The 22,219-nt window shown below is 43.9% G+C and overlaps 1 protein-coding gene and 1 long non-coding RNA gene across 3 annotated transcripts in view; one reads left to right on the plus strand and one right to left on the minus strand.

Moving 5' to 3' along the window:
* The window catches only part of LOC140198855 (protein FAM3B-like), a 42,054-nt gene extending 26,030 nt beyond the window's left edge, over window positions 1–16,024 (plus strand). The window contains exons 5-8 of the mRNA XM_072260014.1: window positions 245–295; window positions 5,845–5,932; window positions 8,063–8,195; window positions 14,739–16,024. Coding sequence (XP_072116115.1) covers window positions 245–295; window positions 5,845–5,932; window positions 8,063–8,195; window positions 14,739–14,834 — 368 coding nt within the window. The 3' untranslated portion in view covers window positions 14,835–16,024. The remainder of the gene's footprint in view (window positions 1–244; window positions 296–5,844; window positions 5,933–8,062; window positions 8,196–14,738) is intronic.
* The window catches only part of LOC140198857 (uncharacterized), a 59,681-nt gene that overhangs the window by 5,533 nt on the left and 31,929 nt on the right, over window positions 1–22,219 (minus strand). For both annotated transcript variants that reach the window (XR_011886274.1, XR_011886275.1), the window contains exons 2-3: window positions 21,357–21,540; window positions 4,061–4,179 (exon numbers count right to left, since the gene is read on the minus strand). This is a non-coding gene — a long non-coding RNA (uncharacterized lncRNA). The remainder of the gene's footprint in view (window positions 1–4,060; window positions 4,180–21,356; window positions 21,541–22,219) is intronic.

The following is a 22,219-nucleotide window of genomic DNA, read 5'->3' on the forward strand; positions in this document are numbered from 1 at the left end:
TATCTTAGAGCTAAAGTAAAAGCACAAATCATTCAATCATTTGTAAGTGAACGTGGGGTTGCTTCTTGGCTCCCATTGCCTGACAAGAAGAGCTGCACTTAATTGGGAATTGCAGAAAGCAACAAGTGGCAATCAAGGTCAGACTATTCAAGGGAGAAGTAATTGACCTCTTTTACATATAAAGTTATTTGAAAGCAGTTTTCTTAATAAATTAACCATTTCTCTTCACATTTCTCCCTGCCAGCCAAGACAGGAAAGTACATAAGTTCTGGTACTTTCGACCTCTGCGAAGGAGGTAAGAAAAACAATTAAATCCAGCTTTCCTTTCTCTTCTCCATAACTTCCTTATCATATTCCATGTGTGATAGGTAGTCTTCCTTTCATGATTCACCCACTTGTCTGAAGTCCTTCGGCAGAAGAACCACAAGAACGCTGGAAAAATAACAAGTGGTATAAGATCATAAGACATAGGAGGAGAAGTATGGTCTTTGGCCCATCAGCCATGCCATCATGGCTGATTTATTATCCCTCTCAACACCATTCTCTTGCCTTCTCCCCTTAATCTTTGACTAATCAAGAACCTATTAATCTTTGCTTTAAATATATTCAATGACTTGGCTTCCACAGATTCGCCACCCTCTGGCTAAAGAAATATCTCCTCATTTCTGTTCTAAATGGGCATTCTTGCATTCTGAGGCTGCACTCCCACTACAGGAAACATCCTCTCCACCTCCACTCGATGTAGGCATTTCAATACTCGACAGTATATAAACTGTTCTCTCAGAAATTCTGCAGATTTTCATTCATAATAATGACCCCTGAGGAGAAATGTCCTTGGAAATTCACATGCATCAAGTGGGACTACAGACTAAGAGCCCCTCCATCATGTCAGTGGTGTAGCATCTACTGCAGCATCAACAGTTGCCACCTTATAACTAAAACTCTCGTCAGTTAACCCCATAGGATCTTTGGCTTATTATAAACTGGAATAAACTTCAAAAGATTGGATTCGTTGTAATATACAGTACTGTGAAAAGTCTTTGGCACATATACTGTATATAACTAGGGTGCCTAAAGCATTTGTGCAGTGCTGTATTTGTCATCGTGGAGCAGAAGGCGAGTTTGCAAATCTGACATGAGCAAAGGATTTTGGGAATGGCGAGGGTGGAGCACCATGGAGGTGACAGAGAAGAAATTCCAGGGGCAGGGGAGTGGGGAGCGGCAAAGGTGCAGGCAAGCCCACCCCGGAGACACCAGGCAAGGACATTCGATTCTGAAGAATGGTTTATTGATCATTACAGAATGTCCCACTAGTGCTTCCTGCTCCTTCCCCTTTTCCCAAACATGATTCCCCTCTCTGTGGCCCCTTCCCACTTTCAGTCTACAAGAGACCTACTCAGAATCAGGTTTATCATCACTCACTGAAGTCATGAAATGTGTGTACATAAAGTTACTCAGTACTGAGCAAATGTTTTAGGCACCCCAGCTATATATAAGTACCTAAGAGTCTCTGGCAGAGTATGGCACATGATGATGATGATGATGACTTTTGCACAGGATTGTATTGAAGTCATATATGTGCTGGGCACGGTGTATGCAGAAAGGATGTCTTCTTTTGAGGAAGAATCTAGAACTTGTGTTCGCCGTTCTTAAAGAAAAAGAGATTTGGTAAGGCATTGGTCAGACTGCATTTGGAGTATTGTGAGCAGTCTTGGACCCTGCATCTAAGAAAGGATCTGCTGGCATTGGAGAAGGTCCAGAGGAGGTTTACGAGAATAATCCTAGGAATGAAAGAGTTAATATATGAGAGGTGTTTGATGGCTCTGGGCCTGTACTCGCTGGTGTTTAGAAGAATGAGGGGGAATCTCATTGAAACCCATTGAATATTGAAAGGCCTAGACAGAGTGGACGTGAAGGGGTCGTTTCCAATAGTAGGAATATCTAGGACCAGAGGGCACAGCCCGAGAATACAAGGATATCCCTTTAGAACAGAGCTGAGGAAGGATTTCTTTAGCCAGTCAGTGGTGAATGTGGAATCCATTGCCACAGATGGATGTGGAGGCTAAGTATTTAACGCAAAGTTTAATAGGTTCTTCATTAATAAGGGTGTCAAAGGTTATAGAGAAAAGGCAGGAGAATGGGGTTGAGAAGGTTAATAAACCAGTCATGATGGAACAGCAGAACAGAGTTAATAGGCCAAATGGCCTAATTCTGCTCCATGTCTTATGATCTTAATGGTTTATGGTCCAAAAATAGTTACCTTTTAACTGGGAGATAAGGTGGATTCCTTTTCTTCAAGGTTTGAAATTCTTTTGTATTCTTTTCTTTAATGTGTTATTCAGGCAGTGTCTTTGACTATTTTTATGGCAGAGGTAGACAGATTCTTGATAAGCAAGGGGATGAAGTGCTACCAGGGAAGCTAGTCCAATGTGGAACAGATGGACCGAGGAGCGAAAGTAATTGATTGTACTACCCACTTGGCAAACTGTCTTTTCCAAAAGTTCCTTTCTGGGCTATTAAAACAAAAACTTAACAAAACTTTACAAGTTTCTTTCCCCAAGCAATTAATCTGATTAACTATTCTAGCATATTCACGCTCTTTTCTCACTGCTGCCATTAGGAAGCAGGTACAGGAGTTTCAGCATTCGCACCACCAGGTTCAGGAATAGTCACTACCCCTCAGCCATCAGACTCTTGAACCTGAGGGGATAACTTAATTCAACTTCACTTGCCCCATCACTGAAATGTTCCCACAACCTGTGAACTCAAACTTTCAAGGACTCTTTATCTCATGTTCTCGATATTTGTTGCTTATGAATGTATTATTATTATTGTTTCTTTTTGTATTTGCACACTGGTTGAATGCCCAAGATGGTGCAGTGTTTCATTGATTCTGTTATGGTTATTATTATAGATTTATTTATAGTGCTCACAAGAAAATGAGTCTCAAGGTTATATAGGGTGACATCCAGTCATGACGACACCTGCGCACAACGCTCCCATGGTCGACACTTTCTGGACAGCTCATGAAACCACATATTTCACTTCTTTTATGTCTTTTATATTTGTTTTTCATCTTGAATGTGGTTCTGGAACTGTTGGAGCCGGTGATTTACAGTTTGGAGATCGTTTGAGTATTTCAGCGCTCTGCAGTCTCTGAAAGGATGCCGAAAGGCAGAGCGCGAGCCTCACAGCGAGAAAGCTGCAGGACTGGGCACGAGCCAATGTTCAACTCCATTTTGGCAATTAAAGCTTCCATTGTTCGCCAATTAAAGCAACAAGGGAGATTGAAACATCGAAGCGAATGTGGAAGGTGAGTGTAGGCTGCCTGCCTTTTTATCGCCGGTGGAATCGCTCTGCTACCAGAGAGGGGAGACTGCCTTTTGATCACTGCTGGGATTGCTCTGCTGCTGGAGAGGGGAGGCCACCTTTTGATTGCCTGTGGAATCGCTCTACTATCAGGGAGGGAAGACTGCCTTTTGATCGCCAGTGGGATCGCTCTGCTACCAGAGGGAGAGACTGCTTTTTAATTGCTGGGGGATCACTCTGCTACCAGAGAGGGGAGACTGCCTTTTGATCACCGGTGGGATCGCTATGCTACCAGAGAGGGGAGAGTCTGCCACTGTGCCCAGAGAATGTTACCCAGGTTTTCTGCGTTTTGGATATGGACTTGGACTATGGACTTTTTAAAAGTCTTACAGTTTTTTTGTATTCTGTGGTTTTCGCCTGATCTTTCTCGTTTTTTGAGTGCGGGGAGGGGAATTTAGGGATCGATGTGCCTGTTGCTTTTTGGTTTGTGCTTTTGTGCAGGGAGGAGGGATTTGGGGGTTGATGATCGTGCTGCTGTTCATTTCAAAGAAGAATTCGAAGAAGAAGAATTTCAAAGTTGCATACTTTGATAATAAATGAACTTTTGAACATATAAATTTACTTTGAACTTTTTAGTTAGCCCTCTCCAGCCCCCTCTATCTATTAACCCCAACACTTTAAACCACTTTTTATAATGTTGTTTACATTCTCAATATGTGGTGGTATTTATGAACTTATGCACATTTTGTACCATATCGAGCCGGTTGGTGGTGTAGTGGCTTCAGCACTGGACTCCAAGGCGAGTGGTCCCGGATTTGAATCCAGCCGGCTCCTTGCACGCTTTCCATCATGCTGGGATAGCAACTCGGCCTCATAAAAAACACAGACAAAATGCTAAAGAAAGGGCAAGGTAGCCAGCAGATGCACCACAAAGCGTGGAGAGGAATAACATTATTCCAATCCATAGTTTAACTTTTTTAATATAATTCTTTATCGTTATAATTGTTGAATGTTGTTTTTTTTTGTTGCATGTCACACGCTGACCTACACACCACAACAAATTCCTAATACATGTAAATGTAAATGGTGAGTAAAGTTGGTCCTTGCTCCCTGATCATTGAAAGTGCTGGCACAGGTAGACAGATGGTGAAAATAGCTTTTGGCTCTCTGGCAGTCACAGGGCAGACATTGTATATAGAAGTTGGGATGTTACGCTGCAGTTGTACAAGATGTTGGTGAACCCACATTCAGGGCGTTGTCTTCAGTTTTGTTCATTCAGCTGAAAAGGATGCAGAAAAGTTTTACAAGGATGTTGCCAGGATACAAGGGACTGAGTTACAGAGGTTCAGCAGGCTAGGCTTTATTCACGAGTGTAAGAGAATGAGGTGTGATATATAAAATCATGAGGGTCATTAATAGGTTGAACGCATAGCAGAAGGTTGGGGTTTCTAGAACTGCAGTCTTTTTTCATTTTCCTTTATTCTATGGAAATAGATTGTTGTGATCTGGATAAACCAAATGAAAGGCTGATGAAACCAGACTTAAAAGGAAATTAGGGTAATTGCTTGATTTCTTCTGGAGAAAGACCAGAATGGTGGCGCTAATTTAAGCAACACACATAAAAGTCCTGACGAACGGTCTTGGCCCAAAACGTCGACTGTATCTCTTCCTAGAGATGCTGCGTGGCCTGCTGCGTTCACCAGCAACTTTTATGTGTGTTGCTTGAAATTCCAGCATCTGCAGTATTCCTCGTGTTTGCGGCTCTAATTTAAGTAGCTTTTTCAAAGGGTTAACATAGGAAAAGCGGCACTTTATGATTCGATTGGAAACCATTCTTATGACTGAGTGGTTCGGAAGTCCAGTTGGACATTGAGGGTGTGGGATTGGTGTCAAGTTTAGTCCAGCCTAATTTCCTATCATTAAGTATTTTATCATTGCAATTTTTTATCTGCTGCCAGCCCACAAGATAATAAGCAACAAATCTGATCTAGGGGTGTGCTGAGTCACAAGAGATTCTGAGGATGCCGGAAATCTTGAGCAACATGCACAAAATGCTGGAGGAAGTGAGCAGGTCAGGCAGCATCTATGGAGGGAAATAAAAAGTTAACAGTTCGGGGCAAAAACCCTTCTTTGGGACTCAGGAATGTATTGAGTTACGGACTGGGAATAAGATTGATTCAAATGTTGCCAATCCATTACACAGTCCTCACCCACACCTGACCTTGCTCTTCATCAAATGCATTGCTAGCTGCTTTACAAGATGCTCTTCATTTCCCATTTTTGTACAATTCTGTTGTTTTGTGCTTGTACAGTATTAATTGTAGTTATTATTTCTGTGTATACTGTCTGCTCTGAGTTTCAAGAGAACAAGGAATTTCAACGCACCCTGAGATTAATTTTAATGACAGTAAATTCATCTCATCCTTCCTCTGCTATCTCAGGCCCTGAACCATATCAGGACCAAACTTTGCTTTGCCTTTCAAGTGCGAGCTGATGTTTTAACTCAATTTGTAACTTCTTTCCTCTTACTGGTAGATAATTCGGGGCACATGATCGAATTTCTCAAAAAAGCCCCAGAAGGTTCTCTTGTCTTCATGGCAACATTTGATGACAGTTATAGCAGGTGAGTGTAACTAAACCCTGCCCTTTGTAGGAGGGTGGGGTTAGGTTAAAGAATAATGCTGTGATTGATGTGACCCATTGATATGCTCCATAATAATTAACTGATCCTGATCCACTACACATTCTAATTCCAAGTGTGTTTTTGCCAGTAAGAAAGAAATATACCTGAAATAAACAATAGAATCATAGAACACTACAGCACAGAAAACAGGCCATTCGGCCCTTCTAGTCTGTGCCGAAACATTATTCCACTAGTCCCATTGACCTAAATCCAGTCCATAACCCTCCAGACCTCTCTCATCCATGTACCTATCCAATTTATTCTTAAAACTTAAGAGTGAGCCTGCATTTACCACGTCAGATGGCAGCTCGTTCTACACTCCTACCACACTCTGAGTGAAGAAGTTCCCCCTAATGTTCCCCCTAATCCCCTCCCCTTTCACCCTAAAGTCTCTCGTATTTATCTCTCCTAATCTAAGTGGAAAGAGCCTATTCACATTTATTCTGTCTATACCCCTCATAATTTTGTAAACCTCTGTCAAATCTCCCCTCATTCTTCTATGCTCCAAGGATCTCAAGTCTCAGTCTTTCATAATCTATATGAATACCCAAGGAAAAGTTGGCCTCTGCAGCTTGGAGTAAATCTGATGTATTTGTTTTATGTATAGATATAAAACAGTAACAGGCCCTTCCAGCCAAAGAGACCTACACCTCCCATTTACTCCCATGTGACCAATTAACCAACTAACCCATTACCCTTTAGAATGTAGGAGGAAACCAGAGCTCCCAGAGAAAACCCACAGGATAACCGGGAGGACATACATACTCCTTGCAGGCAGTGGCAGGAATTGAACCTGGGTTGCTGGCACTGTGATAGTGCCACAAAAATTGACTCACTGGATTTGGAACTAAACAACCTATGAAGTGGAATTACCCCCCTGCAGTAGAGAAGAACGTGTTGTATTTTTGTTGAAGGAAGAGATTTCAAAGGAGTGTTCAAAGGGATAGCTATAGATAGGCCAATTTTCCAAGCTGGGCAGACTAAAACAAATGCCTGAATCCTGAAGAGGAGTCTCAGCCCAAAACATCGACTGTACTCTTTTCCACAGATGCTGCCTGGCCTGCTGTGTTCCTTCAGCATTTTGTATGGGTTGTCTGCATCCATGCTAGGGCCCCACTGCTCTTCCTCTGCCACTGATCACGCCAGTAACTCCCACTCTCTCCATCTCACACACAACCTCCAAATCCCTTGGTCTCCACTTGCTCCTCTGAACGTCCTTCCCCTACCACCACCTCACCTCCAGTGAGCTCTCCAATTAACTGCCTCCTTCTGATCCTGACCTAACCCCTGCTCCGTCTTTACCAGCCTCTCTGGAACTCCCGCTCTTTGGTGCTTAACAGTCTGGCCTCAGCAAAGACCTCATCTTTGTAGCTCTGATCCCACACTTTAATGGCTTCCAGGCCAGCCATGATGTTCAATCTTTTTGAAATTCCTCAGGCAATCTGCCTACTCCTTTGGTAGGAAGTCCCTAACTCCATTATTTATTCAGAGATACATCACGTTAGCAGGCCCTTCTGGCCCAATGAGCCCACACAGCTCTATTATACCCATGTGTCCAATTAAGCTACTAACCTGCATGTCTTTGGAATGTGAAAGGAAACCAGATTACCCAGGGGAAAACCCACTCAGTCACGGGGAGAATGTACAAACTCTTTAAAGACAAGCAGTGGGAATTGAACCTGACTGGCTGGCATAATCTTAAGATGGGAAAGTATGGGGGTGAGGGGGATGTCAGAGGTATGTTTTTGTACAATGTATAGCGAACATGTGGAATGCCCTGCCAAGTGTGCTGGTAGAGGCAGATACTTTAGAGACATTAAAGAAACCCTTAGATAGATACATGCTTGATATAAAAATGGAGAGCTACGTAGGAGGAAAGGGTTAGATTGCTCTTAGAGTAGGTTTAAAAAGTCACTACTATATTGTAGGCTGAAGGCCCCTAACTGTGCTGTAATGTTCTATGCTTTAAAAATCTTGAAAAGTCATATTTTGTTCTGAACAAGACAATTTGTTACTTTCTACTCGTACTGGGTTTATAATTGAATAACTGCCTTTCCTGCTTATTCCAAGGATGACAGAAGATGCCAAGAAATACATTGAGGGGCTGGGCAGCAAGGAGATCCGGAAAATGGCTTTCCGGGGTAACTGGGTCTTTGTTGGCACCAAAGGGTTCACACTGCCAAAGGACTATGAGAGGGAAAAGGTTGGTCACTTCAAGAATTATGCAATCCTTCACAAGGAAAGCGTTCTCATTTCTAATTATTTTTGTACGCAGGGTTATGTCATAGGGCTCTGGCAGGGAACGGACCCAAGTGCGAGACACAGACACTGAAGTACTAGGGACAGGACTAGGATACAGGGTGAGAACAAGGACAAGGACACAAAAACCAGGAACCTGGAACAGGACTGGACAAGAGAGCTAGGAGCCCGGGCTTGGACTTTGAGCCAGAGACTGGACAAGGACCCAGTACCTGGGTCTTGCCTCTGGCTCGGACCCCAGAACTAGGCAAGGATGAGGCTTGGCAGGAGGCTGGAGGCTAGAGACTTGAGGCGAGGCTTGGCAGGAGGCTGGAGACTTGAGGCAAGACTTGGCAGGAGGCAGGAAGCTGGAGTCTTCAGGCTTGAGGCTAGAGACTAGAGGCGAGGCTTGGCAGGAGGCAGGAGTCTTCAGGCTTGAGGCTAGAGACTAGAGGCTTGAAGCGAGGCTTGGCAGGAGGCAGGAGGCTGGAGTCTTCAGGCTTGAAGCTAGAGGCTAGAGACCTGAGGCAAGGCTTGGCAGGAGGCAGGAGGCTGGAGTCTTCAGGCTTGAGGCTAGAGGCCAGAGACCCGAGGCGAGGCTTGGCAGGAGGCAGGAGGCTGGAGTCTTCAGGCTTGAGGCTAGAGACTCGAGGCGAAGTGGCAGGAGACTGGAGACTCGAGGCGAGGTTTGGCAGGAGGCTGGAGGCTCCTCCTGGGCAGGGCGCGGTTCCCTTGGGCAGGGAACAGTACTCCACCCGACGGAGGCAAGGGATAGGAGGGGACAGAACCAACCGCAGGCAATGGCAAGACGGCCTGGCTTACCCGACGGAGGCAAGGGACAGGAGGGGAAAGAACCAACCGCAGGTAACGGCAAGACGGCCTGACTTACCTGGCGGAGGCAAGAGTTAGGAAGGGGCAGAACCAACCGTAGGTAACGGCAAGACAGCTTGACTTACCCGGCGGAGGCAAAGTACAGAAAGGGAGCTAGGTACGGGATGGCTCCAGGAGAAGACTGCAGGCGAGACGAGGGGAGAGTTACCAGCAAGACCAGGCAAGGCTTCAGGCAATGCAAGGCGAAACCAGAACTTCAGGCGAGGTGAGAGTTACTGGCAAAACAAGGCAAGGCTTCAGGCGAGGAAACAGAAGGCAGAGGAAGGGATACAAGGAGTAAGGACAAGAACAATCCAGCAGCCAAGCCCTGGTCTCTGGAGGTATTTATGCAGCCAGCCCCAATGAGCATCAGCTGCCTCAATTAGAGCTCAACAAGAACAGAAACAGGATAGACAGGAAAACCTGGAGCAAGGGTCGATAGACCGGACCGTGAACCGGAATACAGACTTCACGGACCGGACCGTGACAGGTTAGGGCTAAAGTGGAATCTTCTCTGAGTGAAAAGCTATGATAACCTCCTCTGGGGCTTTCCACATCACTCCAGAAATTTAATTGAGCATGTCCTTTCATAAGCCATGTGAACCACTTCTGATTGAGCCCTATTTCAAATTACATTGTTCATCACGCAGCACCCAAAAAGTAGCATTACCAGCCAGAGATGCCCTGGAAATGTCCTAGAGGAACTTTTGAGGATTCTGGGCCCTTACTGGATGGAGTTTGGATGAGGGGAGCATCTCACTGAAACTAACCAAATACTGAAAGGTCTGGATAGAATGGATGTGGAAATGTTTCCGTTGCCAACTGTTTTAATGCCATGGACCCCGACCATTAACTGAGGGGTCCTTGAACCCCAAGTTGGGAACCCCCTGTCTAAGAGGGTGCAGCCTCAGAATAAAAGGCTGTTTAAAACCGAAATATAAGGAATTTCTTCAGCTAGAGGATGAATCCATTGAATTCATTGCCACTGGGGGCAGAAGAGGCAAAGTCATTAGGTGCATTTAAGCTCGAGATTGGTAGGATCCTGATTGGTAATGGCGAGAAGGCTGGAGAATGGAGACAAGAAAGTCAACAGCTAATACTGAGCCACAACTTCGAGAGACATCTCCACTCAGTGCCATATTGACTGGAAGCTGATGGAGGAATTACTTAAGCAAAGTAAAATATTTCAACAGAGATGTTGAAAGAAATGATAAAATGGCAAACCAAATGAAGAAATGTCTGGAACCGGACTTCAAGGTTACTAAAGGCTTGGCTGCTGAAATTGTCCAGTTTATTTCCCCTTTATTAGGAAATGGTTTTAATTGGGAGTTTATCTGACGGCATATAGGAAATAGTTTTTCACTTTTTGGAACAATTCCACGGCGGCCCAGACTGTAAAGGTGACCAGCTATATTCTGTTGTACTAATGAGTGATCATTTGAACACTTCAAGCTAAACTGTACTAAGTTTCAACAAATCAGCAAGTCTCATTCAGGAAACACACACAAAATGCTGAAGGAACTCAGCAGTCAGACAGCATCTATGGAGAGGAATAAGCAGTCAACCCTTGGTCTTGGCTCGAAACATCAATTGGCGTCAACATAGCATGCCCACTACGTTTAAGGAACAACAACAACAGCAAAACAAAGCAACACACACAAAATACTGGAGGAACTCAGCAGGTCGGGCAGCATCTATAGAAATGAATTTATAATCGACTTTTTGGGCTGAGCCCCTTCATCAGGACTGAGAGGGAAGGGGGAAGATGCCAGAATAAAAACGTGAGAAGAGGGGAAAAAGGCTAGCTGGAAGGTGATAGGTGAAGCTAGGTGGGTAGTGAATGCCAAGGGCTGGAGAAGGAGGAATCTGATGAGAAAGGAGAGTGGACCACAGAAGAAAGGGAAGAAGGAGGAGACCCACGGGGAGTGATAGGGAGACGAGAAGATGTAAAAGGTCAGAGTGGGGAATAAAGGAAACAAGCCCCTTGTGTACCCACCTACCAACCAACCAAGCACTCACACAGATAGTACTGAAGCATTCTCCACAGATGCTGCCTGAGGTACTGAGTATTTCAGCATTTCCTGTTCCTAACTCTGGCTCCCAGAATTGGTGGAACCTTGGATTCTGGAAAAGGAAATAATCTGTGAAGATATGGTTAAAGTTGACTTTTCATCTCAGAGCCACACGGAGGCTGCCAACTGGAATCTATAGTGCAGCATGAAACAGCAGTGAGGAACTTAATTTAAAAGGTATAGGTAAAGGAGAAGGGTGCAAGTCGTGGAAGTCAACAGAGCCAATCTTGGGCAGTGCCAAAGCCATGGGTTGGGAGATACATGAATCCTGACACTGCTACTGCAGATATTTGAAGAGGTGCAGAATCAAACTAGTAAGCTTACTGCCTATCACATCTATCTGGTGCCCCTCCTCCTTTCCTTTTTTCCCATGGTCCACTGTCCTTTACCACATTCCACCTTCTTCAGCCCTGTACCTTTTATACCTATCACCTCCCAGCTTCTCACTTCATCCCACCACTTACCTTCCCCCTCATCTAAATTCACCTATCACCTTCCAGCTTGTACTCCTTCCCATTCTCCATCATCTTATTCTGGCTTCTTCCCTTTTCCTTTCCAATCACAATGAAGGGTCTCAATCCAAAATGTCGACTATTTATTCTTCTCCATAGATACTGCCTGACCTGCTAAGTTTCTCCAGGATATTGCGTGTGCTGCTCTGAAATTCTAGCATATGCAGAACCTCTTGTGTTTACTAGTTAAGCAGATACCCAGTTAAGATGGAGGGAAAGGAGCCCAAAGGTATTTATTCTGTGGATCATACTGTATTAGACCATAAGATATAGGAAGAGAATTAGACTATTTGACCCATCGATTCTAGATATTCTAGATCTATAAGGAGTAATGAAAAATGAGAAGTACAATAATGTGTAAATACTTTCAAAATCTCTGGACTAAGTGACCTGGCCTCCATCTTAAATCAGGCATGGACTGTGGGGTGGGGGGGGGGCGGAGAGGAAAGGAAGAGGGGTACCAGACTGAGGAGATAGGCAGGAAGCTTACTAGTTTCATCCTGCACCTCTTTGCTCAAGCTGGAGGAGCAGCATCTTGTATTCTGTCTGGGAAACCTCCAACCTGATGGCATGAACATCGATTTCTCAAACTTCCATAGAACCATAGAACCAAAGAAACTACAGCACAGAAACAGGCCCTTTGGCCCTTCTTGGTTGTGCTGAACCATTTTCTGCCTAGTCCCACTGACCTGCACACAGACCATATCCCTCCATACACCTCCCATCCATGTATCTGTCCAATTTATTCTTAAATGTTAAAAAAGAACCCGCATTTACCACCTCGTCTGGCAGCTCATTCCATACTCCCACCACTCTCTGTGTGAAGAAGCCCCCACTAATGTTCCCTTTAAACTTTTCCCCCCTCACCCTTAACCCATGTCCTCTGGTTTTTTTTCTCCCCTTGCCTCAGTGGAAAAAGCCTGCTTGCATTCACTCTATCTATACCCATCATAATTTTATATACGTCTATCAAATCTCCCCTCATTCTTCTACACTCCAGGGAATAAAGTCCTAATCTATTCAACCTTTCTCTGTAACTGAGTTTCTCAAGTCCCGGCAACATCCTTATAGACCTTCTCTGCACTCTTTCAACCTTATTTATATCCTTCCTGTAATTTGGTGACCAAAACTGAACACAATACTCCAGATTCGGCCTCACCAATGCCTTATACAACCTCATCATAACATTCCAGCTCTTATACTCAATACTTCGATTAATAAAGGCCAATGTACCAAAAGCTCTCTTTACGACCCTATCTACCTGTGACGACACTTTTAGGGAATTTTGTATCTGTATTCCCAGATCCCTCTGTTCCACTGCACTCCTCAGTGCCTTACCATTAACCCTGTATGTTCTACATTGGTTTGTCCTTCCAACGTGCAATACCTCACACTTGTCAGTATTAAACTCCATCTGCCATTTTTCAGCCCATTTTTCCAGCTGGTCCAAGTCCCTCTGCAGGCTCTGAAAACCTTCCTTACTGTCTACTACACCTCCAATCTTTGTATCATCAGCAAACTTGCTGATCCAATTTACCACATTATCATCCAGATCATTGATATAGATGACAAATAACAATGGACCCAGCACTGATCCCTGGGGCACACCACTAGTCACAGGCCTCCACTCAGAGAAGCAATTCTCTACCACCACTCTCTGGCTTCTTCCATCGAGCCAATGTCTAATCCAATTTACCACCTCTCCATGTATACCTAGCGACTGAATTTTCCTAACTAACCTCCCATGCGGGACCTTGTCAAAGGCCTTTCTGAAGTCCATGTAGACAATATCCACTGCCTTCCCTTCATCCACTTTCCTGGTAACCTCCTCGAAAAACTCCAACAGATTGGTCAAACATGACCTACCACGCACAAAGCCATGTTGACTCTCCCTAATAAGCCCCTGTCTATCCAAATGCTTGTATATTCTGTCTCTTAGTACTCCCTCCAATAACTTACCTGCTACTGACGTTAAACTCACCGGCCTATAATTTCCCGGATTACTTTTCGATCCTTTTTTAAACAACGGAACAACATGAGCCACTCTCCAATCCTCCAGCACTTCACCCGTAGACAGTGACATTCTAAATATTTCTGCCAGGGCCCCTGCAATTTCAACACTAGTCTCCTTCAAGGTCCGAGGGAACACTCTGTCAGGTCCCGGGGATTTATCCACTTTAATTTTCCTCAAGACAGCAAGCACCTCCTCCTTTTCAATCTGTACAGTTTCCATGGTCTCACTACTTGATTCCCTCAATTCCATAGATTTCATGCCAGCTTCCTTAGTAAATACAGACGCAAAAAACCTATTTAAGATCTCCCCCATTTCCTTTGGTTCCGCACAAAGCCGACCACTCTGATCTTCAAGAGGACCAATTTTATCCCTTACAATCCTTTTGCTCTTAATATACTTGTAAAAGCTCTTTGGATTATCCTTCACTTTGACTGCCAAGGCAACCTCATGTCTACTTTTTGCCCTCCTGATTTCTTTCTTAAGTATTTTCTCGCACTTCTTATACTCCTCAAGCACCTGATTTACCCCCTGTTTCCTATACATTTCATACAACTCACTCTTCTTTATCAGAGTTGCAATATCCCTTGAGAACCAAGGTTCCTTATTCCTATTCAATTTGCCTTTAACCCTGACAGGAACATACAAACTCTGATTGTATTGTAATTGCTTCCCCCCTCCCCCGCTTACCATTTCCCATTCTTGTTTCTCTCTCTCACCTCATCCCCGTACCTGCCCTTCACCTCCCTCTGGTGCTCCTCCCCCTTCCCTTTCTTCCATGGTCTTCTGTCCTCTCACTTTTTCAGTTCTGATTAAAGTTCCTTGATATGAAACAATAAATTTGTTTCTTTTCTTTTCCCTTGGACTTTACCTGAATGAATCCTTCATGTTCTGTTTTTGTTTAAAGGAAAGCTGGGTTATTTTGAGGGAATAATGATTGAAGGATTGGATTTTTGTTCCTCTTTATCAGGAAGAGGGATCAGTGAGGAAGAGAAGTCATACTTCTATATCAAAACATTTTATTTCCCTTTGTGTTTGGACAGATTATCAACTGTAAGAAAGTGACGAATAAATACAGTGTGTGGCCACCGGAAATCCAGATTCTTGGCTGCTTTTCACCAAAGACAGACTACCTATAGGAGACGTCCTTGGCCTCTCTGCCTGGCCAGAGCCTGGCTCAGTTCCTGTGTCAGGCTTAGATGAACTGTCTGCTCCATTCACTGGAGCAGTTTGTGAACCGCCAAAGGAAACAGCAGCAGTCTAAACAATATATTAACAATCAGTCAGCTTGTAAAGGAGATGAAAGTAAAGCTGTATCAAGAACATAATTTTAACCATATAAAATATTAAAAACATTGCAACGTATCCCATCATTTACTTTGCGTGCCATGCTACTAGATCCCTGATGGGTGTGTCAGAATTAAAATTGCCATTCAATTCTCCTAGTTGCTCAAATCTGTGACACAGTCAGATTTTCTCACAAGGAAACTGATGGTCCCACAAACGAATTGGGTCTCAATTTTCACCAGCTGCTGATCTTATTGCTCACAGGTGTGACATTTCTGAAATAAATCGAATAATAGTGATGCACAAATGGAATTTTTGGAAGAATTTCTAAGAGTAAGGTCAGTGCTTTGGTTGAGCAATCTAGGTTGCTTTATCTCCTGCCTCAAAGGGTCATCTCTGCACTTTCAGTGCTGGGTTCAGCTCCAGTTTGAGCCAGCCAGAGTTCTTGGAGGCGATAATATTGCAGCACTTTGGAAGTCCTGACAGCTGTTACCTAATATCTGATGTAAGGGGTTTCTTCTTTTATGTTACTGCGTCGTCTAATTAAAATGGCTTCTTTGTTATGTTAACTGCTGAGAACTACAACTACAACTCCCGCTTGTAGTTTGTTTGGATCATGTTACTGATAAGAGGATGAACAAACCAATTGGGATAGATGTTATGATTTCTGTGTGTCTGTAAATTAGTGTGATGCGTGGGTTTTTGGGCAGAAGGCGGGAGAGAGAGAGACAGAGGATGGACCAGGTGCTGTGAATCCGCTAAAGGGGTCGGAGTCCGAGGTCCAGGGTGTTCGGCGAGGAGAAGAGATGGAGACGGACTCATGTGGAGCATCTGGTCGACCACCGTTGTTGGTCCCAGGCAGCAGGTCGGGGTGGTCCGAGGGGTCGCAGGGTGAAGAAGGAGGGTCCTCAGCTCCAACTGTTTGTGCACGAAGAGATTGAACTTTGATAAGTGTGGCGCCTTTTATTTTCCTTTTATATTTTATTCTCTATTAATTACATAGTTCCAGTAATATCTATAAACTGTAAATCATTTAATCGTATCTGGTGTATTGTCTGTTATTTGGCAGGGTGGGGTACATCACACAGCATCCACACAAACTAATTACCCAGTTTGGCGGGGCCGAGGGCTATTTCCCTAGACGACAGTGAGCTGAGCGACCCTGAGGCTGGCCAGGGGGGCTACACTGAGAATGTAAAACAAGAGAAATCTACAAGATTGGCTTTATTTATCACATGTACATTGAAACATACAGTGAAATGCATCTTTACGTCAACGACCAACGCAATCCGAGGATGTGCTGGGGAGCAGCCCACAATTATCACTATGCTTCTGGAGCCAACAAGGCATGTCCACAACGAATCCTGACCTACATGTCTGTGGAATGTGGAAAGAAACTGCAGCAGTCAGAGGAAGCCCACATAGTCACGGGAAAACACACAAACTCCTTACAGACAGTGGTGAGAAGGGCACTCCGATCTTCTGATCCCTAGTGCTGTAAGGCATTACACTGACTGCTATCTGCTACATATCACCCGCTAGTGTACAACAAACACAAGCTACGCCGTTGAGTTTGAAAAATGACCTACTTTACAAAAATAATTACGCTAACAAGAGGTATGGATTTAGTCAAAAAGAAAGCTGCTGTGGAAAATGCCAATGGTGTCAGGAGGAGGTGGATTAACTTCCAACACATTTGTAATTTGAATTCGAATAAACAGGAAATAATATCAGAGATAGGGATAGCTGATCAGAGATAGTGTCACGGCTGCAGAAAAGGAGGAAGTCATCGAGGGGTTGTCTATGGCATCTCTGTGGGTGCAAGTTAGAAACAGGAAGGTGTCATTAACTTCTGGGTGTTTTTTATAGACCACCCAATTGTAACAGGAATATCGAGGAGCAGATAGGGAGACAGATTCTGGAAAGGTGTAATAATAACAGGGTTGTCGTGACGGGGGATTTTAATTTCCCCAGTATTGATTGGCATGACCCTAGAGCAAGGGGTTTAGATGGGGCAGAGTTGGGTGTGTTCAGGAAGGTTTCCTGATGCAATATGTAGATAAGCCTACAACAGGAGAGGCTGTACTTGATCTGGTATTGGGAAATGAACCTGGTCAGGTGTCGGGTCTCTCAGTGGGAGAGCATTTTGGAGGTAGTGATCACAATTCTATCTCCTTTATAATAGCATTGGAGAGGGATAGGAACAGACAAGTTAGGAAAGTGTTTAATTGGAGTAAGGGGAAATATGAAGCTATCAGGCGGGAACTTGGAAGCATAAATTGGGAGCAGATGTTCTCAGGGAAATGTATGGCAGAAATGTGGCAAATGTTAGGAGATATTTGAGTGGCATTCTGCATAGGTACATTGCAATGAGACGGAAAGGATGGTAGAGTACAGGAACTATGGTGTACAAAGGCTGTTGTAAATCGATCAAGAAGAAAAGAAAAGCTCATGAAAGGTTCAAAAAACTAGGCAATGATAAAGATCTGGAAAATTATAAGGCTAGCAGGAAGGAGCTTAAGAATGAAATTAGGAGAGCCAGAGGAGCCATGAGAAGGCCTTGGCGGGCAGGATTAAGGAAAACCCCAAGGCATTCTACAAGTATTTGAAGAGCAAGAGGATAAGATGTGAAAGTATAGGACTAAACAAGTGTGACAGTGGAAAAGTGTGTATGGAACCGGAGGAGGTAGTGGAGGTACTTAATGAATACTTTGCTTCAGTATTCACTATGGAAGAGGACCTTGGCGATTGTAGGGATGACTTACAATGGACTGAAAAGCTTGAGCATATAGATGTAACTCTCGCTTCATCTAGCAGCTTAATATAGGGGGTGACAGCCCCAGGCCCGGCCAAACTTAAGAAATTTTGTTTGGGTGGATGCTGTGCGATGTGTCCCCTGTTACAAATCAGTACCCTGAAATAAACAGTACACAATATACAATTAAATGATTAAGCTTCATAATTCTTACTTTGACTATATGGCTAGTAAAGAAAATGAAAAAAGAGAAAAAGGCTCATTCTTATGAAACAGCCTATTGCGCAAAGTTGGAGCTCACTGATAAGCTGATCATCCAGCATCGACCTCCTCTGACCCTCGCTCCAAGTCCACTCCGTCTGGTTGTCTACCAGCTCTCTCCAGTCTCTCCTCATCTCTCCCTGTCCAAAGGCCATGAAAATCTCTCTTCCAGATTAACAAGAAAGAAGAATAGCATTCCAAACCCCATTACCTCTAGTCATGACTCAAACATTGCCGCTACAGAAAACCCATTGCATTATCAGCGAAACTTTACAGCATGTTACATAGACATTAAGAAAGAGGATGTGCTGGAGCTTTTGGAAAGCATCAAGTTGGATAAGTCAGCAGGACTGGACGAGATATACCCCAGGCTACTGTGGGAGGCAAGAGAGGAGTCTGCTGAGCCTCTGGCAGTGATCTTTGCATCATCACTGGGGATTGGAGCAGTTCCAGAGGATTGGAGGGTTGCAGATATTGTTTCCTCATTCAAGAAAGGGAGCAGAGATAGCCCAGGAAATTATAGACCAGTGAGTCTTACTTCAGTCGTTGGTAAGTTGAAGGAGAAGATCCTGAGAGGCAGGATTTATGAACATTTGGAGAAGAATAATATGATTAGGAATAGTCAGCATGGCTTTGTCAAAAGCAGGTTGTGCCTTAAGAGCCTGATTGAATTTTTTAAGAATGTGACTAAACACATTGGTGAAGGCAGAGCAGTAGATGTAGTGTATACGGATTTCAGCAAGGCATTTGATAAGGTACCCCATGCAAGACTTATTCAGAAAGTAAGGAAGCATGGGATCCAAGAGGACTTGCTTTGTGGATCTAGAACTGGCTTGCCCACAGAAGGGAAAGAGTGGTTGTAGACGGGTCATATTCTGCATGGAAGTTGGTGACTAGTGGTGTTCCTCAGGGATCTGTTCCGGGACCCCATGATTTTTATAAATGACCTGGATGAGGAAGTGAAGGGAAGGGTTAGTAAATTTGCTGATGACACAAAGGTTGGGAGTGTTGTGGATAGTGTGATGGGCTGTCAGGAGTTACAGCGGGACATCGTTAGGATGCAAAACTGGGCTGAGAAGTGGCAGATGGAGTTCAACTCAGATAAGTGTGCATTGGTTCATTTTGGTAGATCAAATATGATGGCAGAATATAGTATCAATGGTAAGACTCTTGGCAGTGTGGAGGATCAGTGGGATTTTGGGGTCCGAGTCCATAGTACACTCAATGCTGCTGCATAGATTGATTGTGTGGTTCAGAAGGTATACGATGTATTGGCCTTCATCAACTGTGGGATTGAGTTCAAGAGCTGAGAGGTAATGTTTCAGCTATATAGGACCTAGTCAGACCCCACTTGGAATACTGGGCTCTGCTCTGGTCACTTCATTACAGGCAACACTTGAATGGTGTAACCACACATTTCACCCACATGATAACAGATTAGCATAGTGACTTTAAAATTCACTGTTGAAGCTTTGTCTTTATTAGTCATCAGATCAATGGTAGTCCCCTTTCCATCTCCATTGGTCCTTTTCCTTGAGAAATCAGTGTTATCATTGTTACTAAACTCAGTAAGAATTTTGAATAACTGTGGAATAAACCTGGGAATGATTTGGGCTCTGCCACATTTCATCGTCTCTTCACTGTAAAGAGGTTTCATCATTGTTCTTATCAGGCTATAACCCATTGGTGTCCACTTTCAGTCCCAGATAGTGAAACTCTAGTTGATCAGAAGTTAATTTATTTTGTAACACAAAGTTAAATGACCCTTGAGTGGATTTCTCCATTATGATAATTTCATTTATATTGATCTGCCAGTTCAAAATAAAGCTTAGCCAGTTTTACAGTAGTTATAATTTTTTTAGCTGGTCTCTTCCCAAACAAGGGTGATCACACCAAGTGACTTGGTGCCATTTAAGTGGATTATAGACAGTTAATCTTTATAGATTCAGATTCTGATTTATTTATTTATCACAGAATCATAAAAAGAGTACAGCACAGAACCATGCTCTTAGATTAGTTAGATTATGAGAACACTCAGTCCTCTTTTATTGTAATTTAGAAATGCATACATGCATTAAGAAATGATACAATGTTTCTCCGGAGTGATAGCACAGAAAAACAGGACAAACCAAAGACTAACACTGACAGAACCACATAATTATAACATATAGTTACAGCAGTGCAAAGCAATACCATAATTTGATGAAGAACAAACCATGGGCACGGTAAAAAAAGTCACAAAGTCTCCGAGTTGATCGACCTCCGAGTCCCCGATAGCAGGCAGCAAAGGGAGAAACTCCCTGCCATAAACCTCCAGGCACCGTCAACTTGCCGATGCCTTGGAAGCAGCCGACCACAGCCGACACTGAGTCCGTCCAACTGAAAACTTCTAGCCTCCGACCAGCCCCTCCGATACAGGCTCCTGAGCGCCATCCTTTGCCGAGCACCTTCGATCTCGCCCCGGCCGCTGAAACAAGCAAAGCCGAGGATTCGAGGCCTTCTGCTCTGGAGATTCCGGTTACCACACAGTAGCAGTGGCAGCGAAGCGGGCATTTCAGAAGTTTTCCAGATGTTCCTCTGTACTCTCACGTCTGTCTCCATCAAATCAGAATTGTTCATGGTCCCCTACTCGACAGATTACAGATATCATTCACCAGAGAGGCCGTGCCATCTTCGGTCCATCTAGTCCATGCTGAAACCATTTAAACTACCTACTCACATCAACCTGCACTGGGACCATAGCCCTCCATACCTCCACCATCCATGTACCTACTTAAACTTCTCTTGAACATTCAGATTGAGCTGGCATGCACAAATTGCACTGGCAGCTCATTCCACACTCTCACCACCTTGAATGAAGAAGTTTCCCCTCATGTTCCTCTCAAAATTTTCACCTTTTGCCCTTAACACATGACCTTTAGTTGAAGTCCCACCCAACCTCAATGGAAAAAGCCTGCTTGCATTTTCCCTATCGATAACCCTCATAATTTTGTATGCCTCTATCAATTCTCCCCTCAATCTTCTACATTCCAAGAAATAAAGCCATAACCTATTCAATCTTTCCTTATAACTCGGGTCCTCCAGTCCCAGAAACATCCTTGTAACATGTACGTCAAAACATAGAGTGAAATGTGTCCTTTGCAGTAATGATCAACACAACCTAAGAAAAGATTTCTGGTGCCAACTTGGCACGCACACAATGTTCAGCAACAAAACAAGCCCCTTTCCTCCCTCCCATCCACCCAAACACTCATTAACATCCCAACTCTGCAAAATAACGTACCCACAATGCTCAAAACAGACAGCAAGTACCAAAACAATAAGAAGCCCTCTTCCTCACTCCCTCCCATCCACTCACCCATGTGAACAGTCCTCCAACCCCTGGACAGGCCTCTGTTCCTCCAGTCTCCAGTGTCCAGGCTTTGGTCATCGGGCTTTGAGTTCTGGCCTTCCGATCGAAGCTTTGATCTTCAGTACCGACCGCAGACTAGCTTTGATTTCCCTGCACTTTTCCCTCAATTTCACTTAGAGAAGCATTATCCCTGGAAATAATAACAGGAAAATCCTGGAAATTACAAACCGCTGAATCTAAAGGGTAAAGAGGTGCTTTGAACAGGCTGGCTATAAGGGATTGAGGGCCAAGTAGTGGCCCTCCTCTGTACCTGGAATTGGCTCAAAGATATGTAAAATAGAATACATGAGGGGAAAAATGGGTTTATCCTCAAGAAACACATAAATAGGACACGTTGTGCCTGTCTTTTGTGAGCAGACTCCAAGAGCAGAGCTGGGACCAGCTGGAGGAATATCACCCACGTGCATAATACATAATTGTCTTGTTTATGCTTCATTATATTGTGTCTAGGTTAATCACAATATCTGCCAATCAAATGGAGCATTTGCTGGCAGGTTCAGGTGATAAATGTTGGTGTCCTTGAAAGTCTAAACGTAGCCAGAATTGAGGAAAAACACACCTTGGGTGACATCTCATTCTAAAAGAAGGCTGTCAGCGACCAAAATATTTCTATAGGAGCTGAGAATGTGAAGAAAAAAATAAGGGTCAATTGCTTCAACAAGAGCAGAAGAGTGTATTCTTTTAGCATACACACATCCATCATAAGAATCTCAAGCAAACAACCAGAGACAGATCATACTGTGAGGTTCCCAACAATATCAATGTGAAAAAATGTAATAGCAGGATTAACAATTTCCGACCCAGACTGC

Source organism: Mobula birostris, chromosome 6 (assembly GCF_030028105.1).
Source record: "Mobula birostris isolate sMobBir1 chromosome 6, sMobBir1.hap1, whole genome shotgun sequence".
NCBI classification, from domain to species: domain Eukaryota; kingdom Metazoa; phylum Chordata; class Chondrichthyes; order Myliobatiformes; family Myliobatidae; genus Mobula; species Mobula birostris.